Genomic DNA, 27,471 nt, shown 5'->3' with positions numbered 1-27,471 from the left:
AAGCAGTGCTATGTATAAGGCAAGTAAATATCTTCTGTTTTCAGAGGCTTTACACTGCATGTCTTGCATGTCATGGGCTTTTTGGCTCCTTTTAGCCTGTCTCACCCTAACCAGTCTCCATAATTTTTTCATGCTACACATGAAACACATTATTATTTAATACTGTTGAGGCACAGATAACCAGTGTCGGACTGGCCCACCGGGATATCAGGAAAACTCCTGGTGGGCCCAAGTGTCAGTGGGCCCTATTGATTCATTCCCTATTTCTTAAGGGGCTTAATAATGGAAGAATAGAGTATAGTATGTAGAGAAAAGAGACTAGGAGAATAAAGAGGTTGAGTGAGGAGAAAAGGATTAATAGTTTGGAAAGTGGGCCCATGGTCATAGCGTTTTCAGGTGGGCCCCTGGCATCCCAGTCCGACACTGGGTGTGGGGGGCCCCCTGGGGCCCCGATGAGCCCTGCACACACCAGTCCGACCCTGCAGATAACCCCCAAACCAGACTTGAATCAGACTACAGGTAGGTCATCAGATGAGATTTAATTTGATGTACATGTATCTATAGTCAGATGAGCCAAACATATAGTTAGTAGTGTAATGCCAACTCTATATTTTGTTGCTGTTATCAGACCCCTTGGTGTATATCACATACTGCAGTTATTTACCCTCCTGCTTAGTTTAGCCAGTCTTAAAGGGGTGGTTCACCTTTGAGATAACTTTTAGTATGGTGTAGAGTGTGATATTACTGAGACATTTTGCAATTGGTTTTAATTTTTATTATTTGTGGTTTTTGAGTTATTTAGCTTTGTATTCAGCAGCTCTTCAATTTGCATTTTAAGCAATCTGGTTGCTAGGGTGCAAATTCCCCTAGCAACCATGCACTGATTTGAATAAGAGACTCTGAATATGAATAGGAGAGGAGCTGAATATAAAGATCAGCTGAATATAAAGTAGCAATAGCAAAACATTTGTAGCCTTACAGAGCATTTGCTTTTTAGAAGGGAGTCAGCAACGTCCATTTGAAAGCTGCAGTCAGAAGAAAAAGACTATAAAACTATAAAAAATAAATAATGAACACCAATTGAAAAGTTGCTTAGCATTTGGTAATTCTATAACATACTAAAAGTTGCCTTAAAGGTGAACCACCCCTTTAAATAGAATTTTATAATATATGACCTCCCCTATTAGAAAAAACCCTGTATAAAAACAATACAGTTAATTCATTCACCTGCTATAAGAATAAATTAATTAATAGACTAATGAATGAATTATTATAATAATGTATCACAATGTAAGAGAAAAATCCCATTGTGTTCCATAGACTGGTTAAAATAAACATTTTTACTTCATTATTTGCCTTTGTGATAATATAAATCAATTTCCTCCAAGGTTACATTACACTGCATCTACTCCAGTCTTTTTTTCCTTGTTTCTGTTTCCTTCTTCATTTGAATCTTACTATTGGTTTCACTTTCCACTGAACAATTTGCACTGTCCTTTGACGGAGACTTATGGCAGGCTTGGGAGACATTTGCTTTCATTTCTAGAATTTCGACTCATTTTGTTTACGCAGACCTTGCTAAGGAAAGCTTTTTATTTATTTTTTTAGTTGGTTGTATGTAGTTACTCATATGATATGGGAAGATAGGCTGACATTTGGGCAGCAGTTCCTTAATGATCTTTAGGAAAGAGATTTTATACTTTCTCTAGCTGTAGCTGGACTTTATTTTAGGCTTTGCCAAGACAGTTAAGAATTTGTTTGGATATGTCGGGAAATGGAAACACTCAATCATCCTATGGGAATGAGGTAAGTCCCTGTTTATGTTCTATGCTTGTTGGAGCACTTGTCCTCTGTTAAAATTTGCTGGTAAAGTTTCAGTTTCTCCTATGACATGACATTTTTAAATGTACATTGTTAGTTTATACTGTACAGTGTTTGAAGTGCCTCCAAGTGTATGCTGAGCCTCTCTGCAATTAATATATTATACAGGAGTGTGCTTGTGCAGGTATGCAAGAATCTACTGCTGAGTTTAGATTTCACGGTGGACTTGATAGCGAAATGATGCAGTACTGATAAAAGCATTACATAAGTGAACAAACAGAAGCATGCAAATAATATTTTAAATGACACAGGGGCACATTTACTTAGGGTTAATTAATACTCGATATTCGACTGTCGAAGTTAAATCCTTCGACTTCAAACATCGAAGTCGAAGGATTTACCGCAATTCGTTCTATCGAACGAAAAATTAAGATTCAAAGGATTTTAATCCATCGATCAAACGATTTTTCTTCGACCAGAAAATTGTTAGAAAGCCTAGGCTAACATTGCACCTCGGTAGGTTTTACTTGCCGAAGTAGGGGGTCGAAGTTTTTTTTAAAGAGACAGTACTTCGACTATCGAATGGTCGAATAGTCAAACAATTTTTAGTTTGAATTGTTCGATTCAAAGTCGTAGTCGAAGGTCGAAGTAGCCAACTCGATGGTCGAAGTAGACAAAAAAATCACACGAAATTCGAAGTTTTTTTTTATTCTATTCCTTCACTCGAGCTAAGTAAATGTGCCTCGCAGTGTTGGAGGAATCATCTAACGATTAGTTTCACAGGGGGGTTTTGTAGATAAAAAAAATGTACAACATTCTGCATCACTAGTCAGTGGCTGGGAAAGCAAGCATTGTATTCCAGGAATAAAAAAAAAACATTGACTCAATAGACAAAACAGTGACTGCTTCTTTAGAAATCATTATTAAGATGACGCATTAAGGGGGGTATTTATTAAAACTCAAATTTTTCTCATTATTTTAAAATAAAAATGTGTGCTAACACCCATCTACGATTTGGCTTAATTTACTAGAAAAACAGAAAGAAAATTGTACCTGTGGGAAAAGTATTGACAAAATTATGCAACAATTCAAAGCGTGTAACTTTTTTCTAATTGTCAAACAACTGTTTATTCAATATATATATAGTCACATTCCTCTCTATAGCAGAGTTGTCTTGGAATACCTCCAAACATTCTTTATTAAATTTAAAGATGTGGAACAATTTAGATGATGCCCTCGAACCACCCTAGCTATACCCACTTGTGTCCCCAATAGACACAAACCCACATTTGAGTGTGCTTTGCCCCTTTTCCTGTCTTCAGATTGGACAGTCCTGCTTCATATTAGATCATTAGGAGGAAAATGGATTTTATGATCCTTGAATATTGCTTGGTAAGTCACAGTGGATCATATCGGATTATTTATTTACTGGTTAACGCACCAGATAAAGTGGCCCGCAGATTACAGTGATGATGTTGTACATTTCCATAGTTAATTATCTAATTTACTTTATACTGGTGTGATATGCTTATACCTTTCCCTCAACCCCCAACATCTTTTATTGCTTTGTTTGAAGGCAGCAGGGCAGCACTGGAATATAAACTGAAGGTTTACAGTGAACATGTAAGAGGGTACAATCCACTGTGAAATTTTTTAAAACCACTTAAAGGGATACTGTCATGGGAAAAATTTTTTTTCCCAAAACGCATCAGTTAATAATGCTACTCCAGAAGACTTCTGCACTGAAATCCAATTCTCAAAAGAGCAAGATTTTTTTATTTATTTTTTTTAAATTCAATTTTGAAATCTGACATGGGGCTAGACATTTTGTCCATTTCCCAGGTGCCCCAGACATGTGACTTGAGCCTGCACTTTAGGATGGAACTACTTTCTGGCAGGCTGTTATTTCTCCTACTTAATGTAACTGAATCAGTCTCAGTGGGACTTGGCTTTTACTATTGAGTGTTGTTTTTAGATCCACCAGAGAGCTGTTATCTTGTGTTAGGGAGCTGCTATCTGGTTACCTTCCCATTGTTCTGTTGTTAGGCAGCTGGGGGGGGGGAGGGGTTGATATCACTCCAACTTGCAGTACAGCAGAGTGACTGAAGTTTATCAGAGCAAAAGTCACATGACTGGGGGCAGCTGGGAAACTGACAATATGTCTAGCCCCATGTCAGATTTAAAAATTGAATATAAAAAAATCTGTTTGCTCTTTTGAAAAATGGATTTCAGTGCAGAAGTCTGCTGGAGCAGCACTATTAACTGATGCGTTTTGAAAAAAACATATTTTCCCATGACAGTATCCCTTTAAAAAATCTTATCTACCATATATTGTTGGGTTATATAACTTAGAAAACATATACAACTATGGGACTTGCTATCCAGAATGCTCAGACCTGGGCTTTTTTCTTCATACTTTTAGGGGCATATTTATCAAGTGTCGAATTTAGTGTTTATTTGAGTTTCTAAAAACTCCCATCAACTCCCATCAACTCCCATCAACTCCCATAAACTATATATTCGTGTGAATAGGATCAACCTGCAAACTCTAATCTAATTCAAATTGAATTTCCAAAAAAAATTTAGATTTTTAAAAGTTCACCAAATGACTCCAGGTTGTAGGAGGTCCCCCATAGGCTAAAACATCAATTCAGCAGGTTTCAGATGGTGAATAATCGAATTTGAATTCTTAAAGGGACAGTTAATTCGAATTTAGAATTTTTTTTTAACTGGAATTGAATTCCCTAGTCGAATTACATTAAAATAAACTCTAAATTTGAATTTTAAAATTCAAATTTTCAATTTGATCCATGATAAATCTGCCCCTTAGTCTAATAGAAAATAATTTAAACATTAAATAAACCCAATAGGCTGGTTTTGCTTCCAATTAGGATACATTATATCTCTGTTTGGATCAAGTACAATATACTGTTTTATTATTACAGACAAAAAGTAAATCATTTTTAAATATTTGGATGAAATGAAGTCTATGGGAGATGGCCATTCCATAATTTGGAGCTTTCTGGATAACAGATTTCAGGATAATGGATCCCATACCTGTGTGTATTATATAATATTCCCACCTAGCTCTTACATCTGACCAACCAACCCTCTAACAATATAATTGAATCTGATAAAGGGTAAAAGGATAAAGATTTTGCCTCCATTTTGCCCTCACGGGCACTTAACTCTGCAAATGAATTTTTCTAAAATCAGCGAATGGAGATTAGATACCGCGAGGAGTTTGTTGAGAGGTGGTGAAGATAACAAAAGTAGAAATAATATTCTGAAGTTACATGGTGAGCGCACAGCGGCTAGTGAATTTAATTGATGGTAATGATGATGTGTTCAATCCGCTTTAATCCTACTATTATTCAGTACATTGGTGGGGTCAAATTAATTAAACCCTGATATACTGTAGAACACAGTGATAGGGATTATGCCACAATCATTTTATGTGCCCCTGAGAGGACAAAGTTTCATGGAAAGATTTAGGCACATCACAACAAGCCTGTTAGATGCCTTTTAGGGTAAGGCCACACGAGGAGATTCGGGGAGATTTCGTCGACTTTTGAGCGCCAGGCGACAAAATCTCCCCGAATCTCCTCGTGTGGACTAGCCCTTGCAGTGATCCCCAACCAGTAGCTCGTGAGCAACATGTTGCTCTCCAACCCCTTGGATGTTGCTCTCAGTGTCCTCAAAGCAGGTGCTTATTTTTGAATTCCAGGCTTGGAAGCAAGTTTTAATTGCATAAAAACGAAGTATAGTGCCAAGTAAAGTCTCTGGTAGGCTGCCAGTCCACATAGGGCCTACCAAATAGCCAATCACAGCCCTTATTTGGCACCCTAAGGGACCTTTTCCTGCTTGTGTTGCTCCCCAACTATTTTTACATTTGAATGTGGCTCACGGGTAAAAAAAAGGTTGGGGATCCCTGCCTTAGAGGCATACCTGTGGTCAATAGAACAATGACACCATACAAAAGAGACTATAATTAGGTATTGGCGGAATACAACAATCATCACCACCTATACATGAATGTCTACTCCAATCACTGGGCTACTTCAATTAAAACTCTACCACCTATTTCTCTTCCTTTTTTCTTTTGCCTCCTTTATCAGATACAATTATATTGTTGGTCAGATGTAAGATCTAGGTGGGAATACTATACATTAGATCAACAAAGCACATATATGTGATCTAAGTAATATATCCCAACAATATATCACCAGATGATGGTGCATCAGTTTTTAAAGTGGTTTTAAAATAATCTTTTTCTTTCCCTCTATTGAGCTATTAGTGGGGGTTTTTATGGATTTGTTTTTTTTTTTACAAATCAGAGCTACCGTAATAAATGTTAGGCTTTAAAGGGTAAATCAAAATGTTCACGTGGACTAAGAATGACTTAATTGTTGGTCAATATAGCATTTTATTCCCTATATACAATTTAATGATCTATGCAGACTCACATATAAATTAGCAATTAATTATAATTAGTTATGGGCAAATCTGGCCTGTTTCGCTTCACTGAAAATTCGCCAAAATGCATGGAAGTTTATGGGCAACAAAAATGTTTTTGCTTTTGGCGTACAACAAATTTTTTCACCCATCAGAGTCTATGGGCATCATTGTCATGGCGAAATTTAGCGAAAAAAACGTCGCTCATCACTAAACAAGATTAATTAATTGTGTGTTTTGGTCACTACTGATTGGTTAAAAATTTTACTTTTGAATGAAATTCCCTTTTTGTATACATTATTCTCACATAATGCGTTGTACTCACTCTTTCATCCTTTTCACACAAACTATTTTCTATGTGGATTGTGTGACACTAATAACTCTTCTTGGGGTTCTTCTCTTAAAGACAAATCATTTTCTAACTTAAAAGTGGCCCATCCCTTTAAAGACCAGCAACATAATTAACTAGAATGGAACAAATTAATGGAATGGACTGTTCTGCATAATCACATAAACTGTGATAATCATGTATCTGCTGGTTCATGTTATATGGCAAAGGGCAGCAAAATAAAACAAACAAATAAATAGACAAATAAAGGATCTTCAGCATCAGCCAGGACCATCACTCTCCCTAACAATTTAAATTTTGAAGGTTGCCAGATTTTTATTTTTACTTCTTGGTCCCCTTTTACAAAAAAAAAAATTCAGATTTACTACTTCAAAATTATGTCAATACTACTGTCAAAATTATATCAATACTAAGCAGTTGGCAATGTGACAAGAACAACAATTCCTATCTCTTGGTAAGAAGATAACCAACTTGAACTATCAATTAAAACTAAAAATGTTTAATACCCTTGGTAAGCCTCCCTCCACCTAAATTGCACCATTGTGCATTCCCAATACTGTCCCATTAGCTCTATCTGTTGTAAGGACTTAGGTAGCTGAGATCAGCTTTCTTGGGGTAAAGCAGCACACGGCACAATCAGAATTCATAAGGGAGTTGTTTCTTTCTGGCAGTTTATTTTCTCTTGCAGCAAAACCACATAAACAATTCAAAATAAAATCCTTGCCACTTAATGGGCTTCTAACTAATACAGGTCAGTTTTCCTAACTACCAGGAGAAGGCCTACCGCCTGTCTCCCCAAAACAAAGAACATACAGGAATATACAAAATCCCAAACCTTTTGGTGATTTCAATCCCTCTCACACAGGCAGCTTTCCTGTGTATTTTTCCCAGCCAGGAGCTCTCCACTCTGGCTTGAGCTACCTCTTTAATTAAACCACGTGAAATACCTCAGTACAACTCAAAACACCCGAGCTGGACTAGCAGTCCCGGAACCACTCTGTTAGGAACCTGGGGCATAAATAAGATCCGTCCTGGACTTTCCCAGGTATCCTAGTAGTGACCTCACCACAATGTACATATAAAAAAGATGAGTGCAAAAGATGAGCAATGTTTATATACTCTACTCACAGACTGATGACTACTAGCATGTGCAGGTGAAGTCAGGTCCAGATCATTTTCAACTGCACATGCTCCTGGCGCAAGATTGCTTTGAAGAGGACATCAAGATGGTACTCACCAACTTTGCTGTTACACTCCTTATTTTATTTACATATATTTGTTTCTTGGTTTCTATCCCATACTGTACTTATCTGAGTTGGTTTAAGTTGGCACATTCCATGGCTCTGGGTGTGATTAGCAAACAAGTTGTAACGGCTACAAAACCATTTATCTACTGGGTACAACCCATTCATACAGGTTTTATGTTTCAGAGTTTCATAAAGCATAGATTTATGTGTCACAAAGTAGATCATAAATCACTTATGCAAATAAGTAATCAGTTGTTAGGGCCAGTGTGCCTGTAAAATCCCTTAAACCCAAAAAAATGTTTCTCTGGTCACCATACCTGATTGCCATCTGAGTCAGCAGATCATTTCATAGTTGATCATTGCTAGCATCAGACATTGTGCTCCTGGGTGATTTGACCAATCTGAGTCAGAGGACAACAAAGTTCTATTGTATCATCTACTTTACAAAAGAGGAGAAGCTAGTCCTCGATCTAATGAAGGGTTGCCTTTTTTCCTTCGATTTATAGCTTAAAAAATAGTCCATTAAAGAGCTAAAAAGTGCCATTAGTTATCATAAAGATTCAGATTGCCCTTGTATGTGTCACCGGGGCAACTAATCTCCCCGAATCTGCCCGTGTGCCCTTACCCTTATGCTGTGGTAAGCATTATGGCTTCTTCCACATGTATAACTGCAGATAATATAATAGACAGACTTTCTGTGCTATGCCCCAGGAAAGTAAATATATAATAAACATATCAGTAGTGATGGGCGAATCTGTGGTGTTTCGCCAGGAAAATTTGTAAAACTGTGAAAAATTCGCAAAGCACATTGAAGTCAATGGGTGTCAAAACAAGTTTGATGTGCAACAATTTTGATACGAGCAACAATTTTTATATTTCCGTGGTTTTACAAATTTATTTGCTGGTGGCGAAATGAGGAAATTCGCAGAGAATCCATAGCTGCCGAATTTATTCACCCATCACTATATATCACTGCAAGCTGTCCCAGGAATGATTTATTTTTGAATGTCTAGATTTATACTGTATGTACAGTTTTGTATATAGGATATAGACCTACTGTATTCAAACGTGTTCACTGTCATGGTGAAAATGTTTAGAGACCGTTCTTATAAAGGCAGCAGGCAACTGTGTATAGTGAAAGAAGACAAGGCTTGTGAATGAAGAAATTGAACTACCAGGTGCAATAAAACAAGAGGCTCCAAGGAAAGGAAAAAACATGTTTATTTTATTACAATATATCTCTATATATAAAGTTTTTAAGCAATGATGGCAATTCTAAGTAAAAACATGCAACAATGAATACATCATATGGCTATATTTCCAATGATTATTGTTATTCTATATTGAGCATTCTCTTGTTGCTATTCACAGGCAAGACTGGAAGCCAGTTTGTCAGGTAATGTCCCTCTACTAGAAGGGTCGACTTACAGCTTGACAGAGGCAGAGCTTTCTTTAATTGAAGACGTGGTTTCTAGGGTGCCGGGAAGTCTCAGTAAGTAATAAGTATGTAAAATAAATCGGGAATCTCTATCAACTTGACCACATCATAATATGTGCAGATTAGATTCAATAATACATACCGTGAAAAAACAAATTACATGTAACCTAGAATAAGAAACAAGCCACTTTCTATATTAAATTTGCTCTAAAAGAAATTTCAGCACAAGAAATATTTATTAGAAGCTTAACAGCAAAGGTTTACATGGATGAGCAGTAACAGAAGCCTTGGCACTGCACAATGCACAATGCCAAGATGCATCTGAAGCGCCACTGTCATTGGACTCTAGAGCAGCAGAAATATGTCCCTTGGAATTATGAACCAAACTTTACCATCTGGCAGTCTGATATAGTATGGGCTTTTCAAATACCATGAAAACACTACCTGCCTGAATGTGTAATGTCACATTTGGTGGAGGAAAATTCATGGTCTGGTAGTCTTTGGCATGGCTTGGGGCAAGTGCCCCTGGGTTTAGTCAAAGCAAATAACATTCTGTTCACATCACTGCTTCCTATGAGAAAAGACCCTTCCTATTCACAATAGTACCACCATGCACAAAGCAAAGTAGAACCAGTGAGGGTAGAAGAACTTGACTGCCTAAACTGAGCCTCAACCTTGTCGTTTAGCCAAAGAAATAAACATTAGTGATTTTGGGCACTGATGTTGGACATAGGACTCTAATAGTTTGTGTATTTTGTCTTACAGGTACTCAGTTGTCAGTCAGTACTTTTTACAACAAAATAGTAAACCACCTAATTGAATCCCATGTCCAACATCACCAATGTTATTTTGGCTAAATGACAGAAAAATGAAAACAACAAATTATAACATTTCATGGGAAGTCTTCCCAAGAATATGTGAGGACCAACATACTAGTAATGTTCTTTGTATATTTGTATATTTTGTATATATGTATATTTTGGCATGTCACCTTAAAGTTTTGGCCATAGAGTGTTTTTAAACAGGATTAGTGGTAATGAATTCATTAGAAAATTTAAGCAGGATGTATACCTTCCCTAAAAGTGAATCTTGTTAAAGTATGTATCCTAAGCTTAATTACAGCTACAAGAGATTTATCCAATAAGAATCACCCTTATCACACATTCTGGCATCATTTAGCAAAGCCTGCTAGCCAATACTAAAAGGGCAAATATAGTTCTGTTTAGGTGTTTAGAGCTAAGACATTTTTATATAATGCTCTTTTTAATCATCACATAGAGAAAAAAATGCAGGGTCAATTGTAAAGCGAAAAGAGAGGATTCTCATAGGTGCATACTATGCATACTCTTATTTTTTAAAATGGCAATTTTCTATTTATGATTACCCAATGGCACATACTACTAGAAAAGTATATTATTATGAAAATTGTTTATTTACATGAAGCAGGATTTTACATATGAGCTGTTTTATGCAATATCTTTTTATAGAGACCTACATTGTTTGGGGGGTATAGTTTTCCTTTAATAATATGCTGGAAAATACTGGGAGCTGTAGGCCAACAATATTTTAGAAGAACAATACTATTATGAATCGTGTATGTTCCCTTAATGAGGATAAAAATAGTTGAATGTATGGTTTATCTTCATTGTTGCCATATAATAGTGTTTCTTTAAAGGGATACTGTCATGGGCAAAAACATATTTTCAAAATGAATCAGTTAATAGTGCTGCTCCAGCAGAATTCTGCACTGAAATCCATTTCTCAAAAGAGCAAACAGATTTTTTATATTAAATTTTGAAATATGACATGGGGCTAGACATATTGTCAATTTCCCAGCTGCCCCAAGTCATGTGACTTGTGCTCTGATAAACTTCGGTCACTCTTTACTGCTGTACTGCAAGTTGGAGTGAAATCACCCCCTCCCTTTTCCCCCCCAGCAGCCAAACAACAGAACAATGGGAAGGTAACCAGATAACAGCTCCCTAACACAAGATAACAGCTCCCTGGTAGATCTAAGAACAACACTCCATGTCTCTCCATGTAAAAACCCATGTCTCACTGAGACACATTCAGTTACATTGAGAAGGAAAAACAGCAGCCTGCCAGAAAGCATTTCTCTCCTAAAGTGCAGGCACAGGTCACATGACAAGGGGCAGCTGGGAAATTGACAAAATGTCTAGCCCCATGTCAGATTTCAAAATTGAATATAAAAAAAACTGTTTGCTCTTTTGAGAAATGGATTTCAGTGCAGAAAATGTGAAAATGTGTTTTGAAAAAAAACATGTTTTCCGATCCCTTTAACTGTTTTTCCCCAAACACATCAGTTACTGTTTGGTACACCAAATTTATGGTGAATAGAGCTTATATTGATTGTGGTATCTAAAAAGCCCTCAAGTGAAGGAAGGTGAGGCAGAGCATGCTTGATAAAGGGTTCGCCATGAAACGTTGCACGCTCGCACCTAATAAACCAGCAAGGGGTAACCCTGCATTGAAGTTGCCTTGAGTGCCAGTGTATTTCTTTTCTAAGCTAAAAAGCCCTTCCATTTTGCTTTATTTTGTTTACTGTGTGGATTTCAGGAATACACCCATCCCTGTGGAGCAAAGATGATGTTATTGAGTGGCTTAGATGGGCAGAGAAGGAATGCTCACTGAGGAGGACTGATGATAACAAGTTTATAATGAATGGAAAAGCTTTATGCATTCTTACTAAGGAGGATTTTAAGAAGCGCTCTCCTAGTTCAGGTCAAACATCAATTTATTATTCATTATTTATTAGGGATGCACCGAATCCTCTATTTAAGGATTTGGGCGAATGCTGAATCCTTTGTGAAAGATCTGGCCAAATACTAAACCGAATCCGATTCCTAATTTGCATTAACAGATCTTTCATTGGCTCTTCATACCTTAAATCTACTAGAAGATCATGTAACATTATCTAAACAAAATAGGCTGGTTCTGCTCCCAATAAGGATTAATTAAATCTAAGTTTGGATCAAGTACAAGCTACTGTTTTATTATTACAGAGAAAAAGGAAATTATTTTTACAAATCTGGATTATTTTATCATAGTTGCATCTATGGGAGACGGCCATTCTGTAATTTGGCACTTTTTTGGATAATTGGTTTCCAGGTAATGGATCTCATTCCTGTATGTTGAAAAATCACAATTTTTTTTTTCATTTGGATTCGGTTTGCCAAGGAACTTGGATTCGGCTGAATCCTTTTTTTAAGAAGGTAGAATACCAAACTGAATCCTGGATTCTGTGCATCCCTGTTATGTATTATTATTATTATTATTCAAGTTTGGGCTGATTTACAAATCATCAGATTTTTGTTCCACGCTGTATTGATAAGTGAGAGTGTGAGTATAGTTAAAAACAAAACAAAAAAACCCCACCAGTTGTTTCATATTTATTTGCTTTGCTAAATGTGTCAATTTAGTTAAGAGACCTGTCACACAAATAATTGCAAAACCTTTGCTGTCATTTAGTCCAGCAAAATACATTTTACTTATATATTTATTTACTAAAATATTTATCAATTTTATTTTATACATTTTTGAAATTTCTTTAACCTTATTTTTTGAATAATTTTCTCATTTTAATTAATACAGAAAAGCTTCCATCATACTTATCACATAGTATATTGGGGAAGGGCGGGGGCAAGGGCGTAACTACAGAAGATGCAGGCCCTGTGGCTGCAGGGGGACCCAGAAGGTATAGTGGGCCCCATGAAGCCCTAATTAATAAGCCATTTCAATATATATATATTGGTAAAACAGGACCCCTGAATACCCCTGAATATTTGGGGGACCCAAAAATTTATTTACTGTGGGGCCCAATAACATCTAGTTATGACATTGGGTGGGGGTACAAAACTAAGGCAAAGGATTGTGTTTTCTTCCTTCAATCTTCACAGCAAGCAAGCAGGTGCCATTTTGTAAAGGCTGTTGTCCACCTTTAAATTTAATATATCAGTGATATTTTGAAACTTTGCAAAAAGAGAATGTAATATGAATAGAAAGATGAGTAATAAAGCAATAACAATACATTTGTAGCTTTACAGATCATATGTATTTAGATGAGGTCAGTGGCCCCAATCTGAAAGCTGAAAGATTTAGAAGTCAAATAATTCAAAACCTATAAAAAAATCAACTTAACCCCTTTAAGGCAAGCTTTGCGTGATCCTAAAGTCAGCCTAACACTAACCTTTATAACAGGAATAAATGTTTTAATAAAAAAAACCTTTTATTATAGAGCTTTTTATGTCTGGGTGCCAGGTCCCCTTTAAATTTCTGTCAGCACTATGGAAACCCTAGTCTTTTGTATAGTGCTGAAAATTGGTGCAGGATCCCTCTAACTTAACTTAACCTTATCTTTTTTTTAGGTGATGTTCTATATGAATTATTAAGACACATTAAGACTCATAGAAAAGCACTAATGAATCATCCTTTCGTTAGCAAATCATTAATAAAAATGGATTATCTACAATTACATAACTGCGCCAAAAGAGGTGAGTTGATGCCTTCTGTATGTTGAGAAGCTAGAGGCAAACACATATTGAAGATCTCTCTTAGGTTGTCTTTATGCACCACCAATGTTCTAATTTTTGCACTGATCTATGGAATACAAGCATTAGAACCCCAGTGTGTCACAAATATCCTAAGCATTGAACTGTCTATAACTATCTAATAATATAAACTATAACTTGCAGTGCCATTTTCTATAGTGTAATTAGTCTGTTCAATAACGCTATAATATGTTTCCATTAGTAAAGTAACAGAATTAAATATACTTTTTGGTGCAAACGTCATAATTATAATAACTTTCAAATGAAAAAAGAATGAAATTAGTTCCGCTAACATGAAGATAAAATGTACAAACAGAAGTGTCACAGGAACAAAGTTCAGTAGTCCCTGCTACTAAAAAATCATTTTAAACTGCTTTTACAGTTTAGAAATGTTGCTCAATATCAGGGTAAGGATACCTGGGATACCTGTCTTCTTCCGGTTCCTGTATTTGACTTGCGCATCAAAATGTGTTTGAGCATCCTTTTGTTTTCGACTTGACATGTGACATCATTGCGCTTGACCCGAATTTCAAAAATTTAAAGGCACAGTGTCCTAATTCCCATCACCCAATGTAGATGTACTGTGAGATAGTTCCTGGGTGTGCTTATAGTCTGGCTTCTTGTTCAAGACTCTTGCTTGTCCCTGACCTTACTGATTTGCCGCCTGTACCAATCGTTGCCTGTTACTGACTATTCTGGCTCATTACTATCCTCCGTCTGGGAAGTAAATATACTTAATTCATCTGGAGTCCAAGCTTAATCAAACAGGAGGAACCTCTACTTGCAGCTGAAGGCTTCCAACTCGTGTATTTAGAAGTAAATACCACATGTCAAGTTAAAGTCCTTGTTAATAGTTACTCATGCATGTTCCTTTATCCCTAATGCAAACAAGCAATAGACATCTGAGCAAATACTCTGAGAAGCAATTAACATTATTTAAAATTCAGTGTTTCCTACTTTGTAAGTATTGGGCGGATGTCTATGAACGTGCTATGGCAGAAGCCTTTTAACACAAAATTATCCTCTCTTACTAAATCTATATCCATTTAATACAAAACAATATTGGCATGCCTTTGCTGCTGCTAACAGGGCCAGAACTAGGTTTAGGAAGAAGAGACACTTGCCTAGGGTGCAAAGATTGGGGTGCTAGGTACATACCTCATCTGCCTACCCCTAGCAGAACCTCCAAATTTCCCCCTGTAAAATCAGAACATCAGAGGTTTCAGGGAACCCTATCACAATTATAGAACAATATAGTAAATACTGTAAATCCCTCTTCTCTTCTGACTGATCCCTGTCTAAAGAAAAGTCAGACAAATTTTTGCAACCAGCAGACCTCCCCCCACTTAATTCCCAAGTGTATTTACTAGAAGATTCAATTACTCAAGAAGATGTCCATGAAGTTGTTTTTTTCAAACAGCTAAAAACATCGAAAACATATACAGGGTATATGCCAATATCAGTTAAACGTAGATATTAATATCTCTGCAAACATATTGGCTGAATGACAATGCATTTTTACCAGCCATAATAAATATGGACCAAGTCGGCTTCATTCCCAAATTCCAGGCATCAGATAACGTTAGGAGAGCTTTAAACTTTATACATATAATCTAGAGCCACCCCCAGACTACTGTTGCAAATAAACTTGACCAAAGCCTTAGATTATGTGTCCAGGACATACCTACAATATATATTGGGAAAATGGGGCTTCAAACAAAAGTTTTGCCACTTAATTTAATTATACATCAGCCCTCGAGCATATGTAAGATGGCCTGTTCTGTTAAGATCCCTTCCCTCTGTCAGGAGGTATGAGACAAGAATGCCCATTGTCCCCTTTACTGTTTATTCATGCCCTTGAGCCTTTGGCAGCATAATCCAGTGAAATGCCAATATTATGATTTTAAAGGAAGGGCCGGAACACCATAAATTATGCCAGTTTGCAGACAATATTTTGTTGTTAATAGCACAGCACTACTCTGCTTAATCTAAACCATACATTCCACTTTGCAGACCTATCAGTTCTTTCGATCTCCAACAGTTGTTTAAATTAAATTGGATGTTCAGTGGCAACCCATCCATCTTAAACACTTGGGAGTTAGAATAACTCTACAACTATAAGACCTTTATAAAACTACCCTCCTCTCTGGAAAGTAATCTCAGAAACATTAGAAACATGGTCAAAATATGAAATTTCATGGATAGGCCACATCCATGTGGTTAGAATGACAATATTGCCCAAAGTCTTACACTATTTTAAAACCCTGCCTATTCCCAACTTTAAACCCCCTAGAGCAGTGATCCCCAACCAGTAGCTCGTGAGCACTGGTTGGGGATCACTGCTCTAGGGGGTTTAACTGCTTGGATGTTGCTCCCAGTGTCCTCAAAGCAGGTGCTTATTTTTGAATTCCAGGCTTGGAAGCAGGTTTTAGTTGCATAAAAACTAAGTATACTGCCAAGCAGAGCCTCCTGTAGGCTGCCAATCCACATAGGGCTACCAAATAGCCAATCACAGCCCTTATTTGGCACCTGAGGGACTTTTTCATGCTTGTGTTGCTCCCCAACTCTTTTTACATTTGAATGTGGCTTAGGGCCGGACTCCACAGACAATTCTGACACGATCCGACGCGCTGGGCAAAAACGCAGGTGTAACGTCGGATGGGACGGAAATAAGGTAAGTAATTATATTGTCTGATCGTGTCGGATGCAAACTGCATCCGGCAGTCATGTCGCGTCGCATCAAAGCTGCGACACGATCCGACAATAGAATTACTTACCTTATTTCCGACCCATCCGACGTGACGTGCCTGCCCTAACGGATAAAAAAGGTTCAGTTCTTAGCTCAGATCGACAATTTTTATACTTGAGACTATTTTGTCCAAATGCATTAAAGTCAATGGGCGTCAATGTGGACGATCGACAAATTTTTTTGTTGCAGCGGACTTTTCTGTTATGTTACACATCCAGTCACTCCACCCTTTATACATTACATTTTTGCCTAACTAACTATATTAGAAACATTTTTTTATTTTGCACAGCCTATTTATCCAGTTTTTATTTTTACACTAAACTGTTCCTTTAAAAAAAGCGACCCATTGGAGGCAATCAAAATAATGATAATGTATTGGAAATTATTATAGACCCTGAGACTCAGAGAGTAACTCCAGGAGACACCACCCTGATCTTGACCCTTTAGTTAATACAGATTATTGAGATTGTTTGGACTTTTCAGTTTTGTTTTATAAAAACGTACTCTTATTTTGAAATTTTTGGACCTCTTTTACTCTACAGTTACTGGGCCTTACTATATTCTCATATCCTTAAATACCTTGTTTAAAAATGGACCATATAAATGAAGTTAGAAACATGTAAAAACAGATCCTGACCCACACCTCCTATCCCTTTATTCCATTCCCCCTCTAATCCTCCCCCAGGATTAAGAATTAAGTACTCTGTTGGACAAAAGTGCTATTTTCTTTATGAATAAAGAAAGCAGGTGTTATTCTGCTACTGGTGAGTTTGGGCAACATGTTTGTGCTTCCCTCTAATGTCAAATCATTAGTGTGTATAACATTTGACCTGAACCCTTTAGTAAGAGCAGTAAGGGCCCTATGGCACCATGTCCAGTAGACGGTTAGTGCTATGAATTGCTCTCTTTTCTTATTCAAAATTCAGCATGGATGAAGCCCCCCTTTGCCTTGCAGACTTAATATTAAAGCAGACCTGCATAGCCTCCTTTATTTATACCATAGGGCATGGTCTGCACTGAACCGGTTATCATCTAATATGGAAAGTGGCACAGTCACAAATTGCCTGGGTTCAAATATGGGGAGGTCTATGTGAATGTTTAAAATTAAATATTTGAAATATTCCTGAGTTTACTGACCAATCTATTAAAGCTTTTTCAGTTAATTGAATAAGCCATCCTATAGGGGAAATGCCATTCTACAATCCATAAACTAAAATGTCACTAACTGTAATACTATGTCCAAAAAGGAGAAAATAATGTGCATTAAAATGATACAAAAATGTTCAGCCAGCTGCTAACCAGCTCTGTTTAAATTGTTTACATTCTGCTCTGTTACTGTATATTTTAATATTAATTCTAGTGTGAGCCTTAGTAATACTGTTCTTAATATTTGTTTGTTGATTTTTTATACCAATGACATAAAGAAGTAATTATTTTTGTGTGTGCAGCTACAAACTTTATAAGTCAAACAAGTGAATCCCCAGCCTTTTCTGTAGAGAAGACTTACACTCAGGAGGGACCACTGAACCTGTCTCATAGATTGCAGAGACTCCCTGATTCAGAGAAAATAACTGATTACTCTGCAGCACATGTGAAGAAACCGAGAACAGGTAAATGTTAATAACACACACTCTACTATCCTATATGTTTATCAGGTTATTACATTTCTTAGTAAAACTCATAATGTTCAGGCCCTCTCCAATACTTAGTCCATTCTGACTTCATGCTGTGTGTGATTGCTAGGGTAAATGTCTGGACTAGATAATTATTATTAAGGTACTTTATATGTTTTTATTTTGTATCATGAAATAAGGCATATTTAGATTAGGATCATCTCCCCTTCAGCTGAATGGCAAAATTGTTCCAGCATACTAGTAATAAAAAAGGGCATAAACTCAAGAGATGAAAACATAATTATGCCTCTTTATAGGTCCCTGGTAAGGCCTCACCTTGAGTATGCAGTGCAGTTTTGGACTCCAGTCCTTAAGAGGGATATAAATGAGCTGGAAAGAGTGCAGAGACGTGCAACTAAACTGGTTAGAGGGTTGGAAGACTTAAATGATGAGGGTAGACTGTCAAGGTTGGGGTTGTTTTCTCTGGAAAAAAGACCATTGTGAGGGGACATGATTACACTTACAAGTACATTAGAGGACATTATAGACAAATAGCAGGGAACCTTTTTACCCATAAAGAGAATTACTGCAGCAGAGGTCTTCATACTAGAAGAAAATAACTTTCATTTGCAGCAACGTGGGTGGTTATTCAGTTTAACAGTGAGGTTGTGGAATGCACTGCCGGGTGATGTTGTGATGGCTGATTCTGTTAATGCTTTTAAGAGGGGTTTGGAAGATTTCTTGGACAAGTATAATATCCAAGGCTATTGTGATACTAAATCTACAATGAATTCAGATATTGGTATATATATATATATATATAATTTGTGAGTGTATGGAGGGGTGTGTGTATGTATGGATGCTGGGTTTCATTTAGAGGGGTTGAACTTGATGGACTTTCAACCCAATTTAACTCTGTAACTATATATATTAATACAAATTCAAGGCAAACCTCAATGCTTTGGGGGTAAAGCCCTACTTCAGACGAAGAGACTGTAGCCCTGTTTTCATTTGCCTATACTTGTTATTGTGTAGCTTTGGTAACATGGTGCACCAATGAGTAGCGTGAAGGCCTGCACTAAACAAGTGCTAGTTCCAGTACCAACCAATCAGGACTATGCTTTTACTTTGCACGCTGTAGTAGAATATTCAAAAATTTTTTGTTATAGTTGTCATTGGAAACAATACATCCCATGATGGGGATAAATGATGTCAGCAATGTACCGTATATACTCGTGTATAAGCCGACCCGTGTATAAGCCGAGGTACCTAATTTACCTAAGAAAACTGGAAAAATTTATTGACTCGTGTATAAGCCTAGGGGCTGATTGAAAATCAATCTGTACTTTGTACAGGAACGCTCCTCTAGTCATATAGACAGCCCTGCTGAGAATAAGGATTGCACTTCCCCAAGCAAACCAAAGGCGTCCATTGTATATGCTCTGAAAAGTGTAAGGCTAGATTATTACACCTTTAAAATAAATGAGAATGCCAGTCTGAAGCAATTTAATAAAGAAACAGATAATAAAAGATACTGCCCAGTATGAACTTCAAATATGATGCAGATCCATTTCTGATGAGACCCATAAAATATTAATGCAGGATTCTCCAGTACACCCAAGAAGCACACTGTGAGTTTGACAGTGATTAAATGTACTACATATATATTGAGAGTTTGAAATGCTTTGAGATTAATAACATGGTGAATCCAAACAGTTTGTCTCCTATGTGGAAGCAGCAGCTCACATCAATCGCGTAATATCGGATCCCTCACCTCCCTCTCCCATAGCGCCGGCGCCGCTACCCACGTGGCGGCCATGGGCGCCGCCATTTTGGAAGGACGCCGGCAGGGAAGGACGCGCCGCCCGGAGCTCCTGGACCTGCTCCGGGCGGCGATCGTCAGTCACAGAGTCCTGATGCGCTATGGGAGAGGGAGGTGAGGGATCCGGTGAGGGATTGGCGTATGACCCGCGTATAAGCCGAGGTCGAGTTTTTCAGCACATTTTGGGTGCTGAAAAACTCGGCTTATACGCGAGTATATACGGTATCTATGTTGCCAGTGGCGTAACTTCAGATGCCAGGGCCCCCCTGCAAAAAAATCTTCAGGGCCCCCTCTGCACAAAATAGTGGGTGAATTTCATGTATAATATCCCCAGAACTCATAGAAGTATGTTACATACATTAGTTTTGGGCAGGTATAATGAGGCTTCTTTCAGTGACCCCCCCTGCTAATATGCGGTGCCACGGGTCACAGTCCAGCCCAGACACAATGTATAAATGTATAAACCAATTGAGGTTTGTCTGCGGAGCTGCCCGGCCGCCACAGAGACCTTTTTACAGCTGTGTCTTCATTTGCTCCTGAATAAAGCTCGAGGTCCCCACTTAGCGCTGGGAAGAACTGTGTCCTGCTACCCACCTGACCTGTATGTGACTATCTCTGTACTACCCACCTGCCCTGTGTGTATATGTATATATATATATATATATATATATATATACAGTATATACAGTATATACAGTATATACACACACACACACACACACACAGTGGGAGATGTCCGAACCTGTACTTACCTTTCCTTCCTCCTCTTGTCCTCGCGCCGTGTAGCTCCACCCCTTTTATGACGCGACTCCGCCCCTTTTACGGCGCGGCCCGCCCCCCGCTGGCCGGTAAAAAAAAAATTCAAAGGTGGCAACCCTATTGGACAAAATTAGCCGAAGGCCGGCACTGTTTGCAGAGGTCTGGATTGGCCGCACAATGCTCTAAAATGCTCCCTGACGGTTGTGCATACTACTGAGGAAGCAGGCCCCGCCGGGCCCCCTGAACCTCGGGCCCCCCGCGACTGCGGGGTCTGCTTCCTCGGTAGTTACGCCACTGTATGTTGCCCTTCCTTCAGTAACATATTCTGATTTCTGATCTTTACTTTCTGGTGGCTGGCACACTAATTCTGAAAACCCCATTAAGGGAAGATCAATCATATATGTGTCCCAACGATTAACACCTACACTGTGCTTATTTTTTCAGGGAATTGAAGATTTCACACACTGTATAGCTCTCATGGATCAGTGCTCCTGGTGTGGCAGAAGTCTTTTCTAATGAACTGTTGGAAACACATGCAATTCATGCAGCCTGAACTTTCCAGAAAGCAGCAGTTTCTAGCAAATCCTAGAACACACTGGAAAAATAATTTTTTGTTACTGGCAATTTAAAACTGCAGAACTCTAAGCATAACAATGGATCTCTAAGCTACAATAAGCACTATCTACTTGTTTAATGCAGAGCTTTCAGATATGGTCTCTTTACATGCTTATGGACAATCAAGGATTGGAAATATTTCCTGAGGAATTTGTGAGTTAGTGTTTTTTAAAGGATAAGTAAACCTTTAAATGAAGCGAATGTAAAATTGATGAGAGTGCTATTCTAAGCACTTTTGTAATTTACACTCTTTATTTCTAGTGATTGTAAAAATTGTAAAAACTGCCGTGAAAATTTGCAGCCAAATTTTTGCTGGCGTCAATTCAGACGCATGTGACACTTAAAGATGCCCATTGACTAATGAGCATCAGCATTGTCGCCGGCGTCAAAAAAGTTTTAGAACTTTTTCGCTGTTTCGCAAATTTCGCAGGAAATTCACAAATTTTAAATGTATTTCCAAGATATTAAAGGATACATGTACTGTACCTGCTGATGAGCTTCTGACACATTCTGACCACCAAGTGAAAGGAGAAAGGAAGGGGGCTGGTCCATGGGTGTCCGCAGAAAATTTTCCAGGGGGGGCAAGGAAACGAATATCACATAGGGTAGCATTCCACTGAAGATGAACCTATTAATGACCATGCAGAAGATAACCTTATTAAGGCTTTCCTTGGGGTGGGAAGTATAAAAATATTTTGTATTGTTGGAAATAAAATTACAATCAATTTCTTGGAACAAGCTGGAGAAGTCAACTGCCACTTTTGCCTCCTTGTGCTTAGGTCAGAATTAATACAAAATGTATTTTCACACATAATTTTGTTTGTTCACAACAATTTGTGCGCTGCCCTCAAAATTTGTGTGTGCACGTGTAAGCGCACACCTTAGAGGAAAGATTACTGTTCTAATGTTCTTCTAGTTGGGAAAGATGTAAGGACGGTTTCTAATTTTTCTTATAACCGGAAGAACAGACCAGCCATTTTTCTTTCTCCTGACAACTTCCTTGACTACCTGGTGGCCAAAATGGTCAGAAACTGACCAGCAAGTGGTGCTGTTGTAACAAAATTCATATATATATATATATATATATATATATATATATATATATATATATATATATATATATATATATATATATATATATATATATATATATATATATATATATATATATATATATATATAGTTAAAAAATAATGACTGTAACTTACAAAAGTGCTTAGAACAGCACTCGTATTGATATTTTCCTTAAAGCATGAGAACCCGTTTACCATTACATGGCATGAGAGTTAACTATATGAATTTCTAATGCAATGTGAATATATATGATAAAATATTAGCATACATAAATATACAGTATATTAAAAGCTCAGTACGGTAATACATCAGTTTTCCTTAATTTGTGACAGATTTACTTTTGACTGTAATAATGAAACAGTACCTTGAAATTGTTGGTAACTAAGCTGCATAAACTCATTTTGGTGGCAAAACAATTCTATTTATTTAATGTTTAAATATTTTTTATAAAACCCAAATTACCCCTAATTTGCAAAATCTCAAATGCCTGTATAATAAAAATATAAAAATTGCAGATGTTTCAATAAAGTTTATACTGAAGAGATGTGTAACTATGCAATAGATATTAAAAATAATGTTACAACTAAAATATTAGCACTTATATAAAGCTGTAACATATACTGCAATGCTGTACAATAAACGGGGTGTATACACTGACATGCAAGATTACATACAAATACAAATAATAACTGATACAAAAACCTGAAAACAATTAAGATGAAAAAGTGTTTGGAAGGTAAACAACCTGTTTTGGGCATTGTCATTTCTGGTACCTGACGACTGCTTCTGGTTATTTATGCACACGTTTGCAGCTTTAGTTGACACAGACCACTGTAGGCACCTTGGGCTTCAACCACCTTTGAAGGGTGGCAGTAGCTTTAGGGTTCCCATGCATCAATAGGTAACTTGCATATGATTCATACAGATTGGCTGCAAGTATTTTTTTTATATGGCTTTACCATACTTTCTTTGTCCACAAGATGACAGTAGTGTTATGTGATTTTTTTTCAACTGCAACAGCAGAAAAAGTAAAAGAAAAAGTCGGGCTCAAAGATACATTCAGTGAACATGTGTAAATTATACAGGGCAGGGAGTGATATGAATGAGAGTGAGTCGCTGCACAGTGCAGTGGAATATATTGAAATATATTGGTGCTTATGTAAACAATAACAGCGCAGAAAAAAAGTTTGGTCTTTGCAGCTCCTGAGCAGTTGAAGTATATCTCCATGAATACCCTGACAACTAAAGTTTGCAACAGTAAACTGCAGCTGCAACTACTGTCTAAGACAGGGCTGTTCCCCTTCTTTGGCCCCCCAGATGCTGTTTCTGCTTACCATATGTAAGATTTAAAAGGTATCACTGTAGAGATAAACTGCACCCTGCATTGTTTAAACCTCAAATTCAGACTCGAATCCCCTGTATCACACCTGTGATCCCCCTGTATTGTTCACACTTGTGACACCTATACTGTTTATATCCTAAAGGCCTGTACTGTTCACACCTGAGACCCAGACTGAAACTGCCCACATTGTTCACCTGTTCACACCATATTCAAAATACTAATGGGGCACCAGCACTGTGTCACTGTATGTAGTACATTTTAGGATGATATCTTAAACTTGTCTCCTGCTCTGTTCTGCCTTCCCTCCCTGCAGGGCTGGAACTAGGGGCAGGCAGAGTAGGCGCCCACCTAGGGCGCAATCATGAGCGGGGCACACTTTTAAGGGGAATTTCCTTTCATTCTTTTTTAAACCCTGATTTGCTTGGCCTTTAATAGTTTTTCAACTGTATAAACCCCCTGTTCCAGACAGAATCACTCCCCAGCTCCCTTTTGGCAGCTGCTGGCACAGGTATATATTTGTGGGCAATATCTTGGCTGCTACTTGCACAGGTAAACAGATGATATGATGGATATTTGGCTGCTGCTGGCACAAGTACATATATGGCAATAGTGTGTATTTTCTGGCTGATGCTGGCACAGGTACAGATTGGGGGCAATATAAGGGATTGGCTGCTGCTGGCTCAGGTACATGGGGCAATATGGTGGCTGCTGGCACAGGTACACAGATGTTTGAGGGCAATATGATGGATTTGTGGCTACTGCTGGAACAGATGCAAATTGGGGCAATATGATGGATTCTTTTGGTTGCCGCTGGCATAGGTACAGATTGGGGGTAAAAATATGATGGATGTTTTGGCTTATGCTGGCACAGGTACAGATTGGGGCCTGGGGGCAATCTGAGGGATTGACTGCCATTGGTATATGTACAAATGGAGGCAATATGATAGGTGCTGGCACAGGTACAGGGGGCTATATGACTGGTAAGGTGGGAAATTGTAATGCAGGAATGGGTAGGGGGGCACTGATTGAAGCCTTTGCCTAGGGTGCAAAAATACCTTGCCTCCCTGTGTGTCCCATTCTCTGCTTGCCTAGTGCTGCTTGTCCTACCCTACCTGTGGGATGTAAGCCTCTTTAGGGGTTTGTTAGCTTTTGGAAATTGTTGTTAAGGGCCCCTAAGGTGTTTAATCATGTGTTGAGGGGTTGTTGTATTATCCACAGGGGAGGATGAGGCATATGGATTTAAGGGTATGTTTTTAACATGACTTCAATTTTTCACATATGAGTGATGAGGGATTTCCTTGCAGTGAGCACCAACCATTTGGTTTTTTGGTGTGCTACCACCGCTAATGTGGATAAGATCTTAAAAGTTCTTGTGGTAATATGGGTGTGGTTTACAGTGGGTGTGGTTTAAAAGGGGGAGTGGCCAACACTGACTTCCATTATCGGCCCTCCTCCACATAGGCCAGTAAAATTTTGGCCCTCGGTAACACAGAACTTGGACAGCACTGGTCTAAGCAGATAGAGGACAGATTAAAAAGGAACATCTGCCCAGAATGCAGAATTCATCATAACATTACATGCCTGCAAGAAACAAATGGAACCAAAACCCCCTAACTCAAGTATTCACAGAACGATTTACCTAAATTTTTACTCCCAAAAAGAAACACAGAAGGTGCAGCTATACTGCTGAATAGTAAAAACAATGATTACAAGTTTTAAATTAAGGAGAAATACAAATCTAACCATCTAACAATAAAGTAGCTGCCTTATGTAATTCCAGTCTTTCCCTATTGTGCCTAAATATAGAGTCTATTCACCTCTCTGCAGCCCATTTCTTAATACACCATCACAGGCATTCAACAACACAGAGTATGGAACACACAGGCAGAGTATGACACACCCAAGGACCATAGGACAGACAGAGTATGGCACACCCAGGGAGCACAGGGCAGGCAGAGGGTGACACATGTAGCATAGAGCAGGCAGAGTATGGCACACACAGACAGCATATAGGGCAGGCAGAGTATGGCACACACAGGCAGCATAAAGCGGGTAGAGTATGGCACACACAGGTAGCATAGGGCAGGCAGAGTATGGTACACACAGGAAACAGAGGGCAGGCAGAGTATGGCCCACACAGGTAGCATAGGGCAGGCAGAGTATGGCACACACAGGCAGGCAGAGTATGGCACACACAGGTAGCATGGGACAGACAGATTGTGGCAAACAGGCAGATTAGGACATGCAAAGTTTATGGCCTACACGGGGAGCATATGGAAGGCAGAACAGAGCAGGAGACAGGGAGACCTATCAGGACCACTCTAAAATGTTTTACATACAGTGACACAGTGCTGGTGCCCCATCAGCAGTTTGTATGAGTGTGAACAGGAGAACAATGTGGGCAGTTTCAGTCTGGGTCTCAAGTGTGAACAGTACAGGGCTGTAGGGTGTGAACAATAGAGGTGTTACAAATGTGAACACTGTAGGGGGCATTACATGTGTGAACAATACAGGAGATTACAGTGGGAATTTGATTAAACAATGCAAGGGCCAGTTAATCTCTGTAGTGATATCTTTTAAAGGTTACACATGGTAAGAAGACAAAGTAGGCAGACATTTTAATGTGGTTGGCCAGTTGGACAGCCCTGATGTAAATAGTTTAACTATTCTGTGGTGCAGCCAGCAGGTGGGACTAAATACACATGTGAGCATATATAAGACAGTGACTTGCTGAGGCAATTCCTCTTTTTGGCCTGTGCAAGAGCATACTGCTGCATAGGCCTTATACTGATAAACAATACAGGCAGCAGATGTGCTGGGGGGGGGGTTTAAAGTTAATATAGAGGAAGCTTCCTCTATAGCATACCTCCCATCTGTCACTTTTTCGGAGTGACAGTCCCTCTTTTGACAGCTCAACCTACAGTCCATCATTTGTACTGGAAAGTCCCTATTTTCTCTGCACTGAACAGCCAGAAAAAGAAACAATGTTCCTCACTTAATTGGCTTTTAGCAGAGAGCACAGAACAGCTAACAGGTGCAAATAAGGTACTTTGTAACAATTTTCAGACACAAAAAAAACAGTTTAGATGAGGAGAAATATTTTCAAACTTTCATAACCTGCCAAATTTTGTAAAATGAACATGGTAATTAGGGGGTGTGGTGACAGAAAGGGGCGTGGTCCAAAAAAATTAGATGTGCAAAAAAATTGTCCCTCTTTTTACTTCCAAAATGTTGGGAGGTATGCTATAGTTACACCACCGCTCAGACGAGGGACCCATACAATGGTCAATAAGCTGCTGGTTTGTGTATGGCCACCTTAGGATTGTGGCATAGTAGGTGCTTATCAGTGTTTACCCAGAGCAAAATTTGGCTGAAAATGCAAGACTGCTGTTTCAGGTTGGCAGCTACCCCAGGTGAGCACTAACATGCAGATGCCATAGCTGCCAGCATTTTCTGGGTGTTGATTGTTGTTTTCACCACCACTGTTTTTTACGCCAACAGAAAAAACACCATGTGTGACAATGGACATATGCTAGTGTGCTTGTTTTTCCGAAAAACACTTAGGGGGAAAAATGTAAAAACAAAACAATTGAACATTGCCCATAACCTTTTATGGAAT

At 38.3% G+C, this 27,471-nt stretch overlaps 1 protein-coding gene across 2 annotated transcripts; it reads left to right on the top strand.

The window, feature by feature from the left end:
- The first annotated feature begins 1,471 nt into the window (after positions 1 to 1,471).
- On the top strand, positions 1,472 to 22,488 carry LOC121400511 (transcription factor ETV7-like). 2 transcript variants are annotated; one of them, XM_041583722.1, is made up of 6 exons: positions 1,477 to 1,806; positions 9,244 to 9,364; positions 11,888 to 12,052; positions 13,696 to 13,821; positions 18,076 to 18,237; positions 21,266 to 22,488. In XM_041583722.1, the coding sequence occupies exons 1-6, from the start codon at positions 1,765 to 1,767 to the stop codon at positions 21,271 to 21,273; spliced, it is 624 nt and encodes a 207-aa protein (XP_041439656.1). In that variant the 5' UTR covers positions 1,477 to 1,764; the 3' UTR covers positions 21,274 to 22,488. The 2 variants fall into 2 exon arrangements, with proteins under 2 accessions (XP_041439657.1, XP_041439656.1); XM_041583723.1 differs by lacking the exon at positions 11,888 to 12,052 and having other exon boundaries at positions 1,472 to 1,806.
- Positions 22,489 to 27,471: the final 4,983 nt, after the last annotated feature.

The sequence above is a fragment of the Xenopus laevis genome, chromosome 2S (assembly GCF_017654675.1).
Source record: "Xenopus laevis strain J_2021 chromosome 2S, Xenopus_laevis_v10.1, whole genome shotgun sequence".
Lineage (NCBI taxonomy): Eukaryota > Metazoa > Chordata > Amphibia > Anura > Pipidae > Xenopus > Xenopus laevis.
This window is presented reverse-complemented; position numbering and strand designations above follow the sequence as displayed.